The following is an 18,235-nucleotide window of genomic DNA, read 5'->3' as shown; positions in this document are numbered from 1 at the left end:
TGCCCGGATGTCGGTGTCGCCGTCGGTGACAGATGGCGCAATGTCTGTATCTATGACAGGGCTTTCTGCTCTGACCTCTTTGAGTCTTCCGCTTTTCGTCCTCCCCCTCCCACTTGCTGTCCCATTGCTTTTTAAGCCCGCTACTGGAGTCCCGCATGCCCGTCACCGGCTCTTACATAACGTGACCTTTCACCTTTTCAGACTGCCCTCTAGTGCGCTGCAACTAAACTTCGCGGCTGGGGCCCAGGGGGCGGGACTCGGCCGCGGAGCGGCAGTCTCTCTGAGCCAATAGGCTACGAATGCCAACTAGTTCTTCGCCTATCGGAACATCCGCCCCAGGGCGCCACGGAGAAGCAAGTTAGTCTGTGAGCTGGCCCGGCAGCGGGGGGGAGGAAGGGAATCTCCCGCCATTTTTCAATAATTTCCTCCCGTGCCCGCTGGAGAAGAGTCGTGACTAGCAGTCGCCGCAGCGGAGATCGGTGTAAGGTGAAAGCTTCCGGAAGGAGCGAGGAGAATCTCTCCGGATTTTCCCCTCGAGGCGTTCCCCTTGCTTCCATGGCCCTGGCGCGGTCCTGCCAGCTCTGAGGGAAGCCGGAGTTCGCGCCGCCCTCTCACCCCTCCCCTCCCCCATCGCCCCGGGAGCCAGGCGCTTCGCTCGCTCGTTCGCCCGGGGCTGCCGGGGCCTAGCGCTGCGCAGCGGAGCGGCCGAGCCTTCGGCGCTCTGTCCCTGCCGGCGCCGCCGCGATGGCGCCACTGCTGGGCCGCAAGCCCTTTCCTCTGGTGAAACCGCTGCCCGGAGAGGAGCCGCTCTTCACCATCCCGCACACTCAAGAGGCCTTCCGCACTCGGGAGTATCCTTTTTTTTTCGTGCGCGGTGTGGACGCTCGGCCGCGGCTGCGCAGGGCGAGGGATGGAGATGGCGAGATGCGAAAGGGCCGTGCGCGGCTCGCGGGGCAGCTGTCACCGCACGGGGCCATCCGCGGGCCGTGATGCCCGGGCCCTGCCTCGCCGGGCTTCGATCTCTGCGGCGAGGTCCATCCGGGCCGTCTCCTGCCGTCCTTCCCGGAACCGCGCGCCTCCATCCTTTCCCCCCTTACTTTGTCCCCGCGGCCTCGGTGCTGATTGCAGCACCAATCCCCTCCTCCTCAACTTGGCTTCGGGCCCTAAGTGACTAGCGAGGGTATCCGAGTTTCCTTTGCGCATTTTATTTCTCTCTCCTATCATAAATGAAACCGTCAAGTTAAGTTTTTGAAATTGTACCGGCTCAGCCGCGTGATCCGGCTTGTGCAAGCCTCTACTGCGTCTGTCTGGGCTGTGTGGGGATACTGATGTGGCTTGTGGGTTTTTGTTTTTGTTTTTTTCCTTTTCTTTTTTCTCCTCCGGAGTGGACTTTAGGCCAGGGATGAACTGACAGAACCTTAAATCACAAAACCTGGCCTTAACTTCTTGCCTACTGAAGGATGGGAAGGAGCAGAAAGACACATTGATGGTGCTAGTGGCCTTTTCTAGAAAATCTAGAAAAGTTTGAAATTTAGAAGTTTCATTTTTCTGTCTTTTTTGAGAGACCTCTTCATGTACTACCGACTGGCCCCGAACTCAGTATGCGGTAGAGCCTGGGCACTGCATTCCGGATCCAGCTGGCTTGCTTTTCATTCGTTCTCTTTTCTCTCTTTTTTATTAGGACCGTGAAACTGGTCTTTTAAAATAGGAAGTCTGCATTTCCAATCATTACTTTAAGATTTCTGGACCAAACATAGCTTCTTAGTTAAAAGTTGTATTACTTTGGGGGGGGGGGGTGGGAGCAGGGAAATGTTAAATGAATCTTTCAAAGCTTGATTTAAAAAAAAAAAAAGGCTTCTTTACTAGACTTACGTGTCCTGCTAGCTTTAGCATCCCTTTTCCTAGGGAAAGACTTAGATTTTGTGGGACTTTTTGCTGTACTTGTAAGAGCAGGAAGGATTCAGGTGAAGTATTTCAGTTTGCTCATGGCCTTCTTTCCTGTTGTTTTTTTTTTTTTTTTATTGTTTTGTTTTTGTCTTGTAACCTAGGTCGATGTCTAACTTATGTGTTGGAAGCTAAGCTGGCCTTGAATGAGATGTTCTGCCTAATCTCCTAAATGGGATGGCAGACATCACCTGTTTAGCTTTAATACAGTGTTCTGATATTTAGGATACTTTCACTCCCTTCCCTTCCTCAATATTTGGCGGATTTAACATAGGCCCTGCAGTATTAGTAAGCGCCTTCCATAGCCCTCTGTTTTAGAGTCAGGGGCATAATTAAAATTGCTGAGGCTGGCCCTGAACTCACCATGTGGCTCAGACAGGCCTTGAACTTTTGGTTCTCCTGCTTTAGCCTCCCTAATATCTGGGATTAATAGACCTCAGTACAGCTACAATTTTGTTAGCATCAGTTTTGAAAGGCTGTATCCACCTACAGGGAGACTTGGAAAAGTCTTTTTGGCCCCTTTTAATTTTGTCTGTGTGGGTGTTTGCCTGCCTGTGTGTCTATGAAACTTTCCTGGTGCCCCTGGAAGGCCAGATTTGGATCCCTTGGAACTAGAGTTAAGATGATTGTGAGATAATGTTTGGTGCTGAGTACTGACCAAGGTTCTCTGCATGAACCTCACCATTGACTATGGTCTGGGTATTTTTCCCCCACCTTTTTTCTTTCAGTAGGGTTTCAGTGTGTGGCTACATAAAACATGGAACCCATTTTGTAGCCCAGATTGGCCTGAAACTCAAACTCTTGTAAATTCTGAGATTAAAGGCTTGCTTATGTATGCTTATAGCATTTCTGAGCTGAAAAGGGTCTTAGAGATGGTCCAGATTTCCTGTCTGCTTGCCCAGTGGGCCCAAGGAATTGAAATTGGTGTGAGTCTGAGTATAAATGGTGAATGTTGGGATTACTATGTCATTGTAAATAAGCCAAGGGGAAAACAAGAGATTGTGATGCTAGGGATAGAACCCAGGGCCTTGCATGTGCTGAACATGCCTGCACTGCAGTGTTGGACACAGGCCCTGTTGCCCCTGAGCTCTTAATCCCTCTTCAGTCACCAAGGGAAGGGTTTCTGGGTTCTAGGATTGTCTTGTGCCACTATGCCACACATCCTCCTTCAATTTTAATTGAATTAAATCATTTTTAAAGATTTGCATATTTTATGGACATGAGTGTTTTGCCTACATGTATGTGTATGCACCTTCTCTGTGTGCCTATTCATGGTTGCCGCCATATATTAGCTGAGAACTGAACCTAGATTCTCTGCAAGAAGAGCAAGTGCTCTTAACTGTTGAGCTGTCTCTCCAGTAACCATCCCCTATGCTTTTGTTGGAATATTAGTCTAGATTTTATAAGCTGTATTTAGATCTATGAAGCACATTATTCTAAAGGTACCATACTTGCTTTAGAAAACAATTTCCATGATGTCAGTAGAGTAAAAGTTATTTCTGGGACTCTGACATAGTCTTACATGTCAGTTATCTCTATCTAGACAGGGTGTTACTACGCAGCCCTGGCTGGCCTAGTCCAGGCTGGCTTTAAACTCAGAGGTTTGCTTGCCTTGGCCTTCTGAGTGATAGGATTAAAGTCTCCTGGTACCACACCCAGCTGTTGATTCTTTTTGAACTATTGATGGTCATACTAATTTTATCAGAGGTGGATTTTGTTTTTTTCAGTCTGATTATAGTGCGGTATAATAAGTACTTCATAAGAGAGATAAATTTCAAGTCTTAACAGATACACTGAGACATTTGAAAAGTGGCCATAGCCAGCTAATTTAGAACTATTAACAAAGGAATTGTTTACTGTTTATTTATTGTCTGTAGGTGGGGTGGGTGTGTGGTCACGTGTAGCTTTGCTGCACATTGTGTAGTGTGCTAGTACTATTTCCCTACTGTTGCAGACATTTTCTTAGTGAAAACTGAAACCTGAACCATCTTAAATGACATTTAATAGACATTGTTTTAGATATTCTTATACCAGTATTTAGAACTTTTAAACCAAAGAGTTCTTTTTAAAAAAGATTATATTTAGAGGAAATTGCTCTCCTGGAAATTTCCAGAAGCGGGGAGCACATTGAGGGTGCTGGACCTTGTGGCTGGCTAGTTGGCATGTGTCCTTAGGAGGCTGTTAGTGGTTCCATAGAGGAAAGCAGATGTATGGTTGAGCAACAGCTGTATTTGAAGTGTTACCACTCCTCGATTTATATTTATGGTTACATTTTTAATGAATAATTTTCTCATTTTGACTGTATGTATATTTAAAATAAGTTTTTCTATTTTAACTGGAAGCTGTGAGTCAGTATGAAAGGTAGCTTGTACTACATCTTCATTGAATTCACAGTGGAAGCTTACTGGAGGCTTATGGCTGTAATCCCAGCATTCCAAAGCTAAGGCAGGAGGGAAAGGGGGCTTTAGGTCAGCCAGGCTACAAGAGAGACCCTGTCTCAAAAACAAAAGGGCTGGAGAGATGGCTCAGTGTGTTAAGAGCACTTAAGGCTCTACCAGAGAAACTCTGGTTGCAGGCTCAAAACCTCCCAAGAATCCAGCTCTAAGGGAACATAATGCCCTCTTCTGGTTTCTGTGGGTACTACACATACATGGCATGCTTCATTCATAGACACCTGCACACATAAAATTTTTTTAATAAGATTCATTTTATTTTATGTATATGAGTATACTATAGCTGTCTTCAGACACACTAGAAGAGGGCATTGGATCCCATTACAGATGGTTGTGAGCCACCATGTGGTTGCTGGGAATTGAACTCAGGACCTCTGGAAGAGCAGTCAGTGCTCTTAACCGCTGAGCCATTTCTCCAGACCCTAACATTTTTAATCTTAAGAAAAAAAAATGGAAGTTTCAGATAATGCCCGAATTAATGATTTATGTTTTCTATTTTTTTTTTACATTTTTGATTATTTTAAAATCCTGAAAAGTGCTTCTTAAACTTTTTTTTTTACATTTTTGATTTTAAATCCTGAAAAGTGCTTCTTTAACTTTTTTTTCTTTTACATTTTTGATTTTTTAATCCTGAAAAGTGCTTTTTAAACTTTTTTTTCTTTTACATTTTTGATTTTTTTTTAAATTCTGAAAAGTGATGATTTATGTTTTTATTATCATAGATTATTAATTGTACTTTACCTTTGAACCTATGCTATTCTTCCATGAGGGTAGTGCCATAGGCAAGATACTTACTATCTAATAAAATACTATCTAATAAGATACTTACTGTCTAATAAGATACTTACCATCTAATGTTACTAGAATAACATTAATTGATTAGAATCATATTTGGTATGTATGTTTTGTTGTTGCTTAGGTTTTATTTTATGTGTGAATGTTTATGGACATAAATGTATGTATGATACTCATGGAAGTCAGAATTAAGGGTTGGATCCCCTGGGACTGTAGTTACAGACAGTTTCAAGCTTCAGTGTGAGTGCTAGGAATTAAACCAAGGTTTTTCTTGAGAACAGCCAGTGTTCTTAATCACTTTATCTGTGTTTTGCTGGTATATATGTCTGTGTACCATTTGCATGTCTGGTTCCCTCAGAGGCCAGAAGAGAAGAGGTCAGATCTCTGGGAACTAGAGTTAAGGATGTTTGTGAGCCACTATGTAGGTGCTGGGAGTAAAATCCAGATTATCTGGAAGAGCAGCCAGTGTTCTTAACTACTGAGTCATCTCTTCAGTTCCCAAAATTGTAGTTTTGGTAGGGTTTATTTTTCTTTTTAATTATAGCCCACGCTGGTTTCAAACTTTCTATGTGGTACAGGCTGGCTTTGAACTTGGGGCAGGCAGTCTTCTGCTTCTACCTCCTATATATTGAGATTACAAATGTATGACAATGCCTACTTAATTTAATATAATAATGATGCCATATTAGAGTTGTTACTTGGCACTGTGATCCAAAGAGAGAAAAAATAGGATTAAAAACCAAATCTGAGAGTTGGCAATAGGCTCCAGTCTCAGAAATGCTGGGATTTATAGTGTATACCACCATGCCCATTTTTAGTTACATGTTTTGTTTTTGGTTTTTGAGTAATTCATGTGTATGGAGACTTTCCCTGCATGTATGTATGTTCACCATGTGCATGTCTAGTGTCTGGATGTCAGAGAGAACATCAAATTTCCTGGAGCTCTACAGATGGTTGTGCATTTGAGTTCTGGGAACAGAACATAGGCCCTCTGCAGGAACATCAGGTGCTCTTAGCCACAGAGCTTTTCGTTGTGCTATTTGAGTCTCCGTATGCTGTTGGGCCACTTTTTAGACTGTCAGTGTCTTGAACAGTGTTTTGTTGCTGTAATAACACCTTGACCACAGCAGTGCTTTTTAAAGAGAGCATTTAATTGGGGTTTGCTTATAGTTTGAGAGGTTGAGTCCATTATTGTCATGGTGGGGAACACGGCAGGAAGAAGGTGGCACGCAGAGTAACGGTTCAGCATCCTGCTCTGTAGGCAACAGGAAGAGAAGACTCTGGGATTGGCTTGGGGTTTGGAAGCCCTCTATCCCATCTCCTTGACATAATTTATCCTACAAGTCTACACCTAACACCTACTCTCAGTGTCATGCACTAATGACCAAGCATCAAATGTATGAGTCTCTGGGGGCCATTCTTACTTAAACCACCACAGTCAGGTACTTTTGAAAGAAAACAAGCCTTTTTAGGTTGAAGAGAATAAAGCATCATCTTGTGGTAAGAAGAATAGTTTTTGGAGTCAAGAAAAGTAAGTGCATAATGATATAGTCAAGGACTTCAAAGTACCCGATCAGTTATAGATTGCTTAACCTTTTAAGAATTGCTTTGACATTTTGTCTCGATTACAAGTACAGCAGTTGCTGAAATAGAAGAACCTCAATTGACATTTTTTGTGAGTGGTTTACTTGCGAGTGACTTCTGGTGACCTCAAATCTAAAATAGAATTTAGGGGCTCTGATTCAATATCCTTTAAAAGGCTAACCCCCCCCCCCCACGCTTCTTGTTTTGTTTTTTGAGACAGGATATCATTTGGCCCAAGTTGGTCTCAAACTCCTTGTGTAACTGAGGATGATCTGGAACTCCTGATCTTCCTGCCCCTGCCTCCTAGGTTCTGTGATTACTGGTTAGTGCCACTCCTGGCTTTAAATACTTTGTGCCAAGATGAAGCATGTTGCATGGAATATACTAGGATTGACAGCTGACTCTAGTTGAAGCTTAGTTTGCTTTCTTGTATAGCATCTGTTACTATTGATACATAGAAGTAAACTAGTTACTTGCTATTTGAATTTGAGTATGCCTACTGATAGTGAACTCCAGTTGGGATGGTAGGAATTTGCCATAGTCTGAGACATGCTTTCTTCTCCCATCTCACTCAGGAAGACTGAACAACTACTAGTTGTTAATGGTTTGGTGAGTTTAGTGTTCTCAGAGCCAACATGAAAACTGGAGATATATATAATGTCAAAGCTATGTTTAGGTTAGGTGTTGATGCAGTTGGCTTACTTATTTTAATTGTGATACTGGAATTGAACTGACAGTCCAGTGCATGCTTAGACAGATGCCCTACCTACCACTGAGTGACAGTCCCAGCTTTGAATTTGTTTTTTCAAGCCTTAAGAAGGAACAGATGTTCCAAGGTAGACAGAAAGGGTGGTTGTAATGAGTCACTAGTCTGCATTTACCTCAAACTGTGGGATGTGATCATCTTATCTTACTGTTGACTGATTTTTTAAAAATCTGTTTTTACATTTGTTTATCTCATTTTATATGTGTAAATGAATGTTTTGCATATGTACATGTACCACATTAATGCCTGGTGTCTGAGGACATCCAAAGGAGGTACTGAATCTCTTAGAATTGGTGTTACAGATGTTTTTGAGAATCTAAACTGGATTCTTTAGAAGAGCAGCAAGTGCTCTTAACTGAGAGCTGTCTCTCCTGAGCCCCCTTGGAATGATTCCTCAAATATCTTAACTATCCAAGTTGTGTTACAGTTTCACTTAATCTTACATCCTTTTTCCTGTTGCGTTTGGTGGTGCATGCTTTTAATCCCACCTCAAAGGCAGGTAGGTGGGTCTCTGAGTTTGAGGCCAGCTTCGTCTACTGAATTCAAGGGATACAAAGAGAAACCTGGTCTTGAAAAACCACAAAAAATGTGATCAGTTACTATCCTTCAATTATGATTATACTTTGGATTTATGAGTTAAATAGATGTCATCCTTATTTTCTCTTGTACTACCTTGAAGAAAGGATGCTTGAACATTTTTCTATAGATAGGTCTTTTCTGAGTGTGTGTTGGGTGTTGGGTATCCTTGTTGCTTGAATATTATTTTCCTGAGCTACTTCTGACAGAGAGTATGAAGCCCGCTTGGAAAGATACAGCGAACGCATTTGGACATGTAAGAGCACAGGAAGCAGTCAGCTAACACACAAGGAGGCCTGGGAAGAGGAACAGGAAGTTGCTGAACTGTGAGTAACCTTGCCCTTTGGCACCATCTTTACTATATGAGAAAAGTTAGGTGGGATAACACCCTTAAGGTAGTGCTTGTATTTAATTGTTTGGGACTTGAATGGGATTGTGCTGTACTTGGAGTGCTCCTTGGTTAGTAGCATTTTGCTGGTATTTATATATGCGTACTTACTGGGTATTTTACTAAGCTTTTGGGTGTTTTGTTTGTTTTTTACCTTATAAATATTTTGAAAATATAATTCTAAGTAAAGGCCTGATATGATCTAGAAGTAATATCAAGGTAGCAAAAAAGCAGACTAAACTTGTATTGGCCAGAGGTTCTACAAAATATCTGATTTGGTAATTAAGAATGTTAGAAGTATGGGCTGGAGAGATGGCTCCACCATTCAGAGCACCTACTGCTTTTCCAGAGGTACTGAGTTCATTTCCCAGCAACCACATAGTGGCTCACAACCATCTGTAATGGGATCTGATGCCCTCTTCTGGTGTGTCTGAAGACAGCAACAGTGTGCCCATATACATAAAATAAATAAAAAATTTTTAAAAAGGTATATGAGAATCTGAACTCTACTATTCAGCCTCTCCTATAGACAGTGAGGTTTTAAAACTTGATTGACTTGGTAGAGTTAATGGATAGGGATTTAATTTATAGGCTTTAGGAATTCCATAAAACTTATGGAATTAAAGAGTCTTAGGACATCTTAGGAGAATAAGGAGGTCTTTGGGAAGAGTACAAAGGAAGTTGACTACTTACCTTAACCCAGACTAGAGGTTCTGTTTCCAATTCTGTTTTGTAGAGTGCAGTAAGAGACTTGAAATCCAAGTTAGAGAACTCTAGGTAGCCATGGTTGGCACAGAATAAAACAAGACATACAAAACCTAACACAAGGCTGGGGTACAGCTCTTTGGTGGAAGATTTACTTGACATGCTCCTGGGTTCAGCCTCTAGTAACTCAATGAAGTACACATAACACTGCCATTTCTAGTTGAAATTGCATGTCTAGTTGTCTAATTGTTTTTATTTTCTGTTAAAGGAATTCAACTATGAACATCTTTGCATATATATCAGTTTTGAAAAGTCTTACCTAGTTACTTTCTTTTCAAGATTTTATTTTTTATGTACAGGTGTTAAGCCTGCGTGGGAGTTCAGTGCCCTCAGAAGCTAGAATCCTCTTGAACTAAGTTACAGATGTTTATGATATGTTTCCATATGGGTGCTAGGAATTGGACCTAGTTCCTCTAGAAGAACAGCCAATGTTCTTAACCACTGAGCCATATCTTCATCCCCCCCCCCCCCCCCAGTTGCTTTTCAAAAGGATTGGAACAGATTAATAATCTTTAGTGTCTGAGGACCACTTTGTAGTATTCACAGCCATCCTTGGTGTAATAATTAAAATTATTTTATGCTAGATAAGTAATTGAAGGAACTCTTATTTAAAGCTCATTTTTTACTTTGGGAGGGCTTTAGATTCAAGTCAGGAACTGAACAGGTAACCTTCCTTGAAGCTTTTGTCTGTAAAATAAAAATACTGGGCATTTCATGGGATGTTGAGAAGTGACTGAATGTATTTCAAACATAAATAATCAAGGGAAAGGAAGAAAAAAGCAAAGCAATGGGACTGAGCTTGATGGCGCTATACATCTTAGATTGCAGCACACAAGGAGGCAGAGGCAGACAGTTCAGTGCCCACCTGGTCTACATAGAGTTTCAGAACAACACTTGAGACCCTAAAAAGGAAAGTAATAGGGGAAATGTTGAACTTACTAGTAGTATGCCTATTATTTTCATTTATGAGTGAAAAAACTAACCTGGATGGATAATCTGACAAGTATTTTAAGAGTTTTTTTAGTTTGCTTTCTTCTCTAAACTGATGGGTCTTTCCCTTCCAATCTCCCGTTTATCCCTCTCTTTGCACACTGGCCTAGAGCTGAGAGATCTTGCTTTTGCCATCTGAACTGCTTTATTTGTTTTGTTCTTGTTTATGACCTACCATACCCTGGTAGCTGGACAGTTTTTTTTTTTTTTAATTTTGCTTTTGTTATTTTATATTATTTATTTTTTTAAAGATTGATTTATTTTATATACCATTGCTGTTCAGACATACCAGAAGAGGGCATCAGATCCCATTACAGATGGTTGTGAGCCACCATGTGGTTGCTGGGAATTGAACTCAAGACCTTTGGAAGAGCAGTCAGTGCTCTGAACTTCAGAGCTATCTCTCCAGCCCCCTTTATTTTTTTTAAGATGTATTTGTTTTATGCATATGAGTATTTTTGGCTACATTTATGTATTTGCACTACATGCTTGCTTGGCATAGAGGGAGGTCAGAAGAAGGCGTCAGATCCCTTGGAACTGAGTTACAGTCAGTTGTGAGTTCTTATGTGTGTGCTGGAAACTGAATTTGAGTCCTCAGACTCAGAGAGCAAATGTCACTACTGAGCCCTCACTCCAGCCCCACTTTGGGCTTTTTACTCTTTATTTTCCAGCACTCTGAGTGTATTTGCTGAAGAAAGTTTCTTTTGGGTAGGGAGCGAAACACATCATATAAAATTTTAAGTAATAATTTTTTAAAAGGAAATAATTATTTCATTGTTTTAAATTGCTCTAAAATGTCTTTTTTTTTTTTTTTTTTTAAGTTTGAATTGAAATCTCTTGGTAAAGTTTGTTTTGTATTTCCTCGATAACTGTTGACATTTATTTAGTTTGAAGGAAGAGTTTCCTAACTGGTATGAGAAGCTTGTCCTGGAAATGGTTCACCATAACACAGCCTCCTTAGAGAAGCTTGTAGATTCTGCCTGGTTAGAAATCATGACCAAATATGCCGTGGGAGAAGAGTGTGACTTTGAGGTAAGTGGATTCTTGTTTGTTTGTTTGTTTGTTTGTTTTTCAAGACAGGGTTTTTCTGTATAGCCCTGGCTGTCCAGGAACTCTTTGCTATAGACCAGGCTGTCCTTAAACCTGCCTGCTGGGATTAAAGGTGTGCTGTACCACCACCACCACCTGGCTTGTTTTGTTTTGTTTTGTTTTTTTGGTTGTTGTTTTGTTTTGTTTTGTTTTTTTGAGACTAGGCCTCACTGCCTATCTATCTCTGCCTGGCCTTGAACTTGCTATGTGGTCCAGCTTAAGTCAAAGTGGTTTGCCTGCATCTGCTGGGATTAAAAGCATATACTACCATGTCGGGCTGAAGCAACCTTTTTTTTTAATGCCTGTATGTTTGGGATAGCTTTACATAAGAAAAACGAATCTGAAGAGAAATTGGAAGGTAACATTTCCATAGGTATTCATATTGACATATATCAGAGATGAATTCAAGATAAGGAAATACCTGATTAACACTGGTTGCTCCTTTTCACTTTTGTCTGAGTAAGTTCATACCTGAAAATTGGGTGGGTTCTTTTTGTTTATTTATTTGTTTATTTATGGAGACAGTTTCTATGTGTAGCTCTGGCTGTCCTGGAACTTACTCTGCAGACCAGACTGGACTTGAACTCAGATCCCCCTGCCTCTGCCTCTTGAGTGCTGGGATCAAAGGTGTGACCCCAAGTGCCCAGCTAGGGTGTGTTCTGAAACCTAGACTCTGTCCCATTATTCACAGATTTGTGGTCCTTAGCTTGGTTGCGTAATGTTCTTTTGTTTCTTTTGAAAGAGATGGATTTGGAGTCCATGTTGGCCTGGAGCTCGTAGTCCAATCTTAGCCTCCTAAGTGCACCACAGTGTCTGCTGACAGTTTGTTTTCTACCCCCTCTTCACCATGCCATTAGGAGGGAAGCCAAGGCTTTACATGGTTTGGAAGCTTCCCTCACAGCTCTAGACTTGTTACATTTTGGTTCTGAAATTGTGATTGTATTTGGAGTGAGGAAATACTTTTTAAAGAATTTTATTTTATTAATTTGTTGTTTTGACTTAGGATGTTGCTCTCCACCCCATGCCGGCCCAGAACTTCCTCTGTAGCCCAGGCTGCCCTCTTAAGTTGTGGGCATCTTGCCTCAGCCTCGCCAGTATTGGGAGTATAGCTGAAGAAGTACATGCATGATTTCTTGTTCTTTTCTTTTTTAAGAGCAGTGTGACAGATTTATTTCATATAATTTTTTATTCACTCATTTATATGTTGGTCTTTGTATATACAAGCACACTCCTGTAACATAGTACATCGTGGAGGTTAGCAAACAACCTGTGGGAGTTGGTTTTTGGCCTCCAGCATATGGGAATTGACTCAGTTTGCCAGGTTTGTTGGCACGTGCCTTTATCCGCTCAGCCATCTTGCCAGCCTAAACATAAATTTATTTAGGAGAAGTGAGAAAGAACTTCTGTGAGTGGAAATGGCTCCAAACGGAGGACTATCCAGAAGTGCTCTTCTAAGTAGAAGAAAATGTTTCCAGAAACAAAAATAAAACAACCCCTTATCTTTGCAGGCTATCACCTAGATGTTGGTTTAAACAGCTACCTATCTTTACAAGGTAGGAACATGATTGCCAGGTCAGGGTTTTTGAGTGGCAGGCTATCTTTCTCAGGGGCATAATGTGCTGCAGTAGCCAATAAGTAAGATCAATATTCAGTTCACAGATGTCTGATACCTTACTCTGTTTGAACTTTATTTCACTAATGAATTTAATGATTTTACCCTTGTTCTGTGTATTTTATATTTTTTATTTGTAATGTCTGAGATATCAGTAGTTCTGTTTATTGGTTGGTTTGGTTTGACCTTTGGGAGTCTCACTGTATGCTAGACGGACCTTAAATTCTAAGCAGTTTTCTTGCTCTGTCTTTTTTTGTTGTTGTTTTTAGGACAGGGTCTTTTTACATACCCCCTGCCTGTTTTAGAACTTATTCTGTAGAACAGGCTGGCTTCCAACTCAGAGTTTGCCTTCATGAGCCACCACACCTGCTTTTAAGTGTTGTGATTACATGCTATATAAATCTGGTTTCTTAGTGAGTTTGGTATCTCGACAGAACAGCTGGAGGACTAGAATGGTGTAATTGAATTGCCTTTAGTAAAGGGACATTTGAAATCAGACAGTCAAGCATAAGCAACACTTCACAAGAAGTCCTGGTTGCTATGAGCAGTAGGGATATTGTCATTTCTAAACAAACTTCAGGGAAAGAAAGGAAAGGCAGTGGGTCCAAAATGTAAGAAATACTAGTTGTAGTTATTAGAATAATTTAGTGATCTGATATAGCTATCTTGCCTGGAATTTGTTCAGGGAAATATACCAGAAATAACCCCACTTCACTTCTCCCATGTCTGATTACTGTGTGCTTCTGATTACTGTGTGATTTCTGATTCCTATGGGCTGATCATCAAGATCTGGAGGGCACAGAAACCCAGAATAGTTAGCCTTTACAAACACCGAGCCAGGTAGAAAAGAAAGACTAGACTTAAAAGCAAAAGAAAGAAAAACAACACAACAAAAATGACCAAAAAAAAAAAAAAAAAAAAAAAAAAAAAAGCATTAGGCATATCTGCAGGACAGAAAAGACCTGGAGATGTATTTCAGTTATAGCTGCGTGCTTAGAGGCTGCCTGGCCGTGAGGGCTGTGGAATACTTGTCCAGCATGAGCAAGGCCCAAGACTCCATCCTCAGCACTGAGAATAAAATACTCAATTCGAGGCAAAGGATGGGAATATGTATGTCCCAAACCATGAAAAAAATGTTTAAACTCATTTGTACTTCAGGAATCAAATCAAAATCACAGTCAAGATTATTTCATACATATAAGATTAGTAAATGTGAGCAACTGCCGAAGTTTAATAAGAGAACAGAACTGCTTATACATTTTCCTGTGTTGCTGTACTGTTTGTGGCACTCAACCTTACACATGCTATAAGTGTGTTACTTCTGAGGTATATTGCCAACACTCATTCACCACAGGCACTACAAAAACACTACAGCTCTTTTGGTGAATGCTTTAGAATTGCTAATACAGTTGAATATGCATGTACGTTTGACTGGGCTTTCATTTTTGAACATTTATCCTCATAATATCGTCTCAGGATACTTGCTTAAGAACTCTTAGTAGTATTTATAATATTTCAAAGAGGAAATAACCTAAGGACCCATCAACAGTTGAATGAATAAATTGTTAAGGCCTTGAACACTCAATAGTAAAAAGAAATGTAAAATTAAAAGAAGGTAGTCACAGAATAATACAGCCTTGATTCCATTTACTGAAGTCAAAACATAATAATACGATGGTTGTCAGTCTCTGAGGTAGAGAGTAGATTACTTTAAGACCTGTTAAAGTTGCACTTGTAGATATATGTGGAGGAGAGGGTGCTATTCCCCCTTTCCTTGTTATTTTGGAGACAGGGTATGATTTAGTTTAGACTGGCCTCAAATTTGTTGTGTAGTCAAGGGTGGCCTTTAACTCTTGATCTCCACTTTCTAAGTACTAGGATTACAGGTATGTGCCGCTATGCTTTCTTGTCTTGTGAGTGATTAAAAAATAGTGCATTTGGTGATGAAGGTGCCATAGTGTTATCTTAATTCTATAATTGCTTAGCCAAAGGACTTGGTTTGTGCGTGTGCTTTTAGATTTCTTTTTTAATTATGTATGTGAGTATGTGAATGAGTACAAGAGTCCATAGATGTCAGAGATTCCCCTTGAGTTAGAGTAAGAGGTGGCTGTGAACAGCGCACACCGCACCGCACCCCCCAGTTGCTGTTACTGTGTCTTTTTGAGATAGGATTTATTGTAGCACAGGTTGTTCTGGCAATCCACAGGACCAGGCTTACCTTTTCCTCATGTCATTCCTGCCTCTTCCTCTAGAGCTCAGGGTTACAGTCACGTGCCACCATGCCCAGCCAATTTAGTTTCTGTGGTAGGACATAGTCCTTTGGATAGACTAACATCCAAAAATATACCCAGACAACTGATTTGTAATTGTTACCAAAAGATAATTAAGTGGAGAAAAGATAGTCCTTTAGCAGATTGGTTCTGTAACAACTAGGTATTTTATTTTTGAAAAATAAAATTCTTATCTTAGTGTGGTGATGCACTTTAGAAGAAAGGACAGGAGGATTACTGCGAGGTTTAGGCCAGTCTGCTCTACATGGTGAGTTCCAGGATGGCCAGGTAGGTATACAGTGAGAACCAAAAAATGCAGTTCTTGAACTGTACTTGTCATACAGTTTAGGCTAGCACAACAATTGCCCTTAGTACATTAGTACATGAATTATGCAGTGGAATATTATTTAAGGTATATTTTACTCTGTTTATAAACATTTTGCCTACATGAATGTATGTGTACCACATGTGTGCTCTAGCCCCTAAAACTGGGGTTACAGATAGTTGTAGGCCATTATGTAGGTACAGGGAATCAAAACCCTGTCTTTTGAAGAGCAACTGCTCATTTTATTTATGCAGCCCCTACTTTATTCTATTTTAATTTTTGTTGTTGTTGTTGAAACAGGCTGTTGCTGTGTAGCCCAGGTTGACCTTGAACTCACTGTGTAGGAGATGATGGAGAGGTTCTGATCTTCCTGCCTTAGCCTCCTAGGGATTATAGATCAGCATGGTATTGTGTGGCAGACCTTTGTGTTTGTTTAGTTCAGTGGTCATGACCTTTTTGAGGCTGTATATCAGATAATTTACATTATGATTCATTATAGCAGCAAAATTTGTTGTGAAGTAGCAATGAAATAATTTTATGGCTGAGGGTCACCGTACATGAGAATTATATTAAAGGGCCATAGCATTGGGAAGATTGAGAATCATTGGTTTACTTGAGTTTTGAAACCATGCCTATGCTAACCCAGAGCTCACTGCTTTTTCAGACTGGCCTTGTACTCACAGCATCTTCCTCACTCTTTCAGGTACTGGAATTACAGGCATATGGTACTGTGTCAAGCTCATTTTGTTTTTTTTAAATGTATATTTAGGCCTAGAAATTTGAGGAGCAAAGTTTATTATGCCTGGATACTTCAGAGTTTGTGAGTTTTTGTTTGCTAGGTATCTTAGTAACTTAGTTCTGGGCTGGAGAGATGGCTCGGGGTTTGAGCATTGACTGCTCTTCCAAAGGTCCTGAGTTCAATTCCCAGTAACCACATGGTGGCTCACAACCATCTGTAATGAGATCTGATGCCCTCTTCTGGTGTGTCTGAAGACAGCTACAGTGTATTCACAAATAAAAAATAAAAAAATAAATCTTTAGTCACTTCTATTGCTGTGAAGAGACGCCATTGGCTAAAGTGAGCATTTAACTGGGGGCTTGCTTACAGTTTCAGAGGCTTACTCCATTTTCATCATGGTGGCACACATGTCACCGGAGCAGTTGCTGAGAGTTATATCCTGATCCACAGGCAGAGAGACAGCCAGATAGATGGACAGACACTGGACTTTTGAAGTCAAAGCCCACTCACAGTGTTACATGTCTAACAAGGTCTCATCTTCTAGTCCTTTCAATGGTGCCATTTTCTGATGGCTAAGCATTTAAATATATGAGCTTATGGGGGCCATTTTTATTAAAATCACCATATTAGGTATACTGGGTCATATTTTATATTTCTTAGGTTTCTAGTTCTATTTATTAAGTATCTTAATTTTCTCTTGTATTGCATGCATAGGTTGGAAAGGAGAAAATGCTCAAGGTGAAGATTGTGAAGATTCATCCTTTGGAGAAAGTTGATGAAGAGGCTGCTGAGAAGAAATCTGATGGGGCCTGTGATTCTCCATCAAGTGACAAAGAGAATTCCAGTCAAATGGCTCAGGACCACCAGAAGAAGGAGACAGTAGTCAAAGAGGATGAAGGCAGGAGAGAGAGTATTAGTATGTATGATGCTAGCCTTGCTCCTGAGTTGAGATGGTGCTCATTGTTACATAAAAATGTAACTTTATAGTAGCCACATATGTAGTTAGGTCTTTATATAGCCATGGTTTTATTTATTATGATTCAGAAGCCACCAACATACCCCAGCCTGACTTAGGACTTAAAGCCCTCAGTAATTAAGCCCATCCTCAAGTAGAATGGAAAGAAAATTGGATTTTAAAAAAATTTCCTACCTTTTTTGTTTGTTTGTTTGTTTGTTTGTTGTTTTTTCTTTTGAGTCAGGGTATGAATATGTAGTCTAGGCTGGCCTCAAATTTGGAGTGGTCCTCTTGTCTCTGTCTCCTGAATTCTGGGATTACAGGTATGCACCAAGATGCATTTAGGACTCTTTCCTATTCTTTGTTCTTTTTTGTTGATTGGTTTGGGTTTTTTTCTTAATCAAGGTCTTTCAGTGTTGTAAACCTGGCTGGCATGGAACAGAGATCTGCCTGCCTCTGCCTCCCAAGCATTGGGATTAATGATGTGTGCCACCACACCTTGCCGTTACTCTTAAAGCCCAAAACCATGTACATGAGAGTAGAGAGGGCAGTAATCCAGGTAGACAAAGCACATTCTAATCCCTCCCGACCCTTGGCCCTCACAGAGCAGCCTAGTGTGGTGGCTTTCCGATACAGCTTTTCTGTTTATCTATTTTGACCTGACTCCTCAGATCAAACACTAAATATTTGGTGTTAACCAAATATGTTTACAGATGTGGAGACTAAATAGTACTTTACAGTTAGAAGAACTAAGAGCATTGTTTACTTGGAAAACCTCTCTGAGAGTGTTTCTTAGTTTGGATTTCTGTTGCTGTAGTGAAAACATCATGACCAAAAAGCACGTTGTGGAGGAAAGGGCTTATTTGGCTTACACTTCCACATCACAGTCCATCCCTGGAGGAAGTCAGGACAGGAACTGAAGCAGGGCAGGAACCTGGAGGCAGGAGCTGATGCAGAGGCCATGGAGGGTGCTGCTTACTACCT

At 40.8% G+C, this 18,235-nt stretch overlaps 1 protein-coding gene across 1 annotated transcript in view; it reads left to right on the top strand.

The window, feature by feature from the left end:
* Nucleotides 1-378: 378 nt before the first annotated feature.
* BAZ1B (bromodomain adjacent to zinc finger domain 1B) overlaps nucleotides 379-18,235 on the top strand; it is a gene marked incomplete at its 3' end in the record, with an annotated part of 54,837 nt that continues 36,980 nt past the window's right edge. The window contains exons 1-4 of the mRNA XM_080941159.1: nucleotides 379-851; nucleotides 8,328-8,444; nucleotides 11,149-11,293; nucleotides 17,011-17,212. Coding sequence (XP_080797285.1) covers nucleotides 745-851; nucleotides 8,328-8,444; nucleotides 11,149-11,293; nucleotides 17,011-17,212 — 571 coding nt within the window. The 5' untranslated portion in view covers nucleotides 379-744. The remainder of the gene's footprint in view (nucleotides 852-8,327; nucleotides 8,445-11,148; nucleotides 11,294-17,010; nucleotides 17,213-18,235) is intronic.

This window comes from Micromys minutus (assembly GCF_963924665.1).
Source record: "Micromys minutus genome assembly, chromosome: 29".
Lineage (NCBI taxonomy): Eukaryota > Metazoa > Chordata > Mammalia > Rodentia > Muridae > Micromys > Micromys minutus.
The sequence above is the reverse complement of the archived record's forward strand: the minus strand, read 5'-3'. Positions and strand labels throughout refer to the sequence as shown.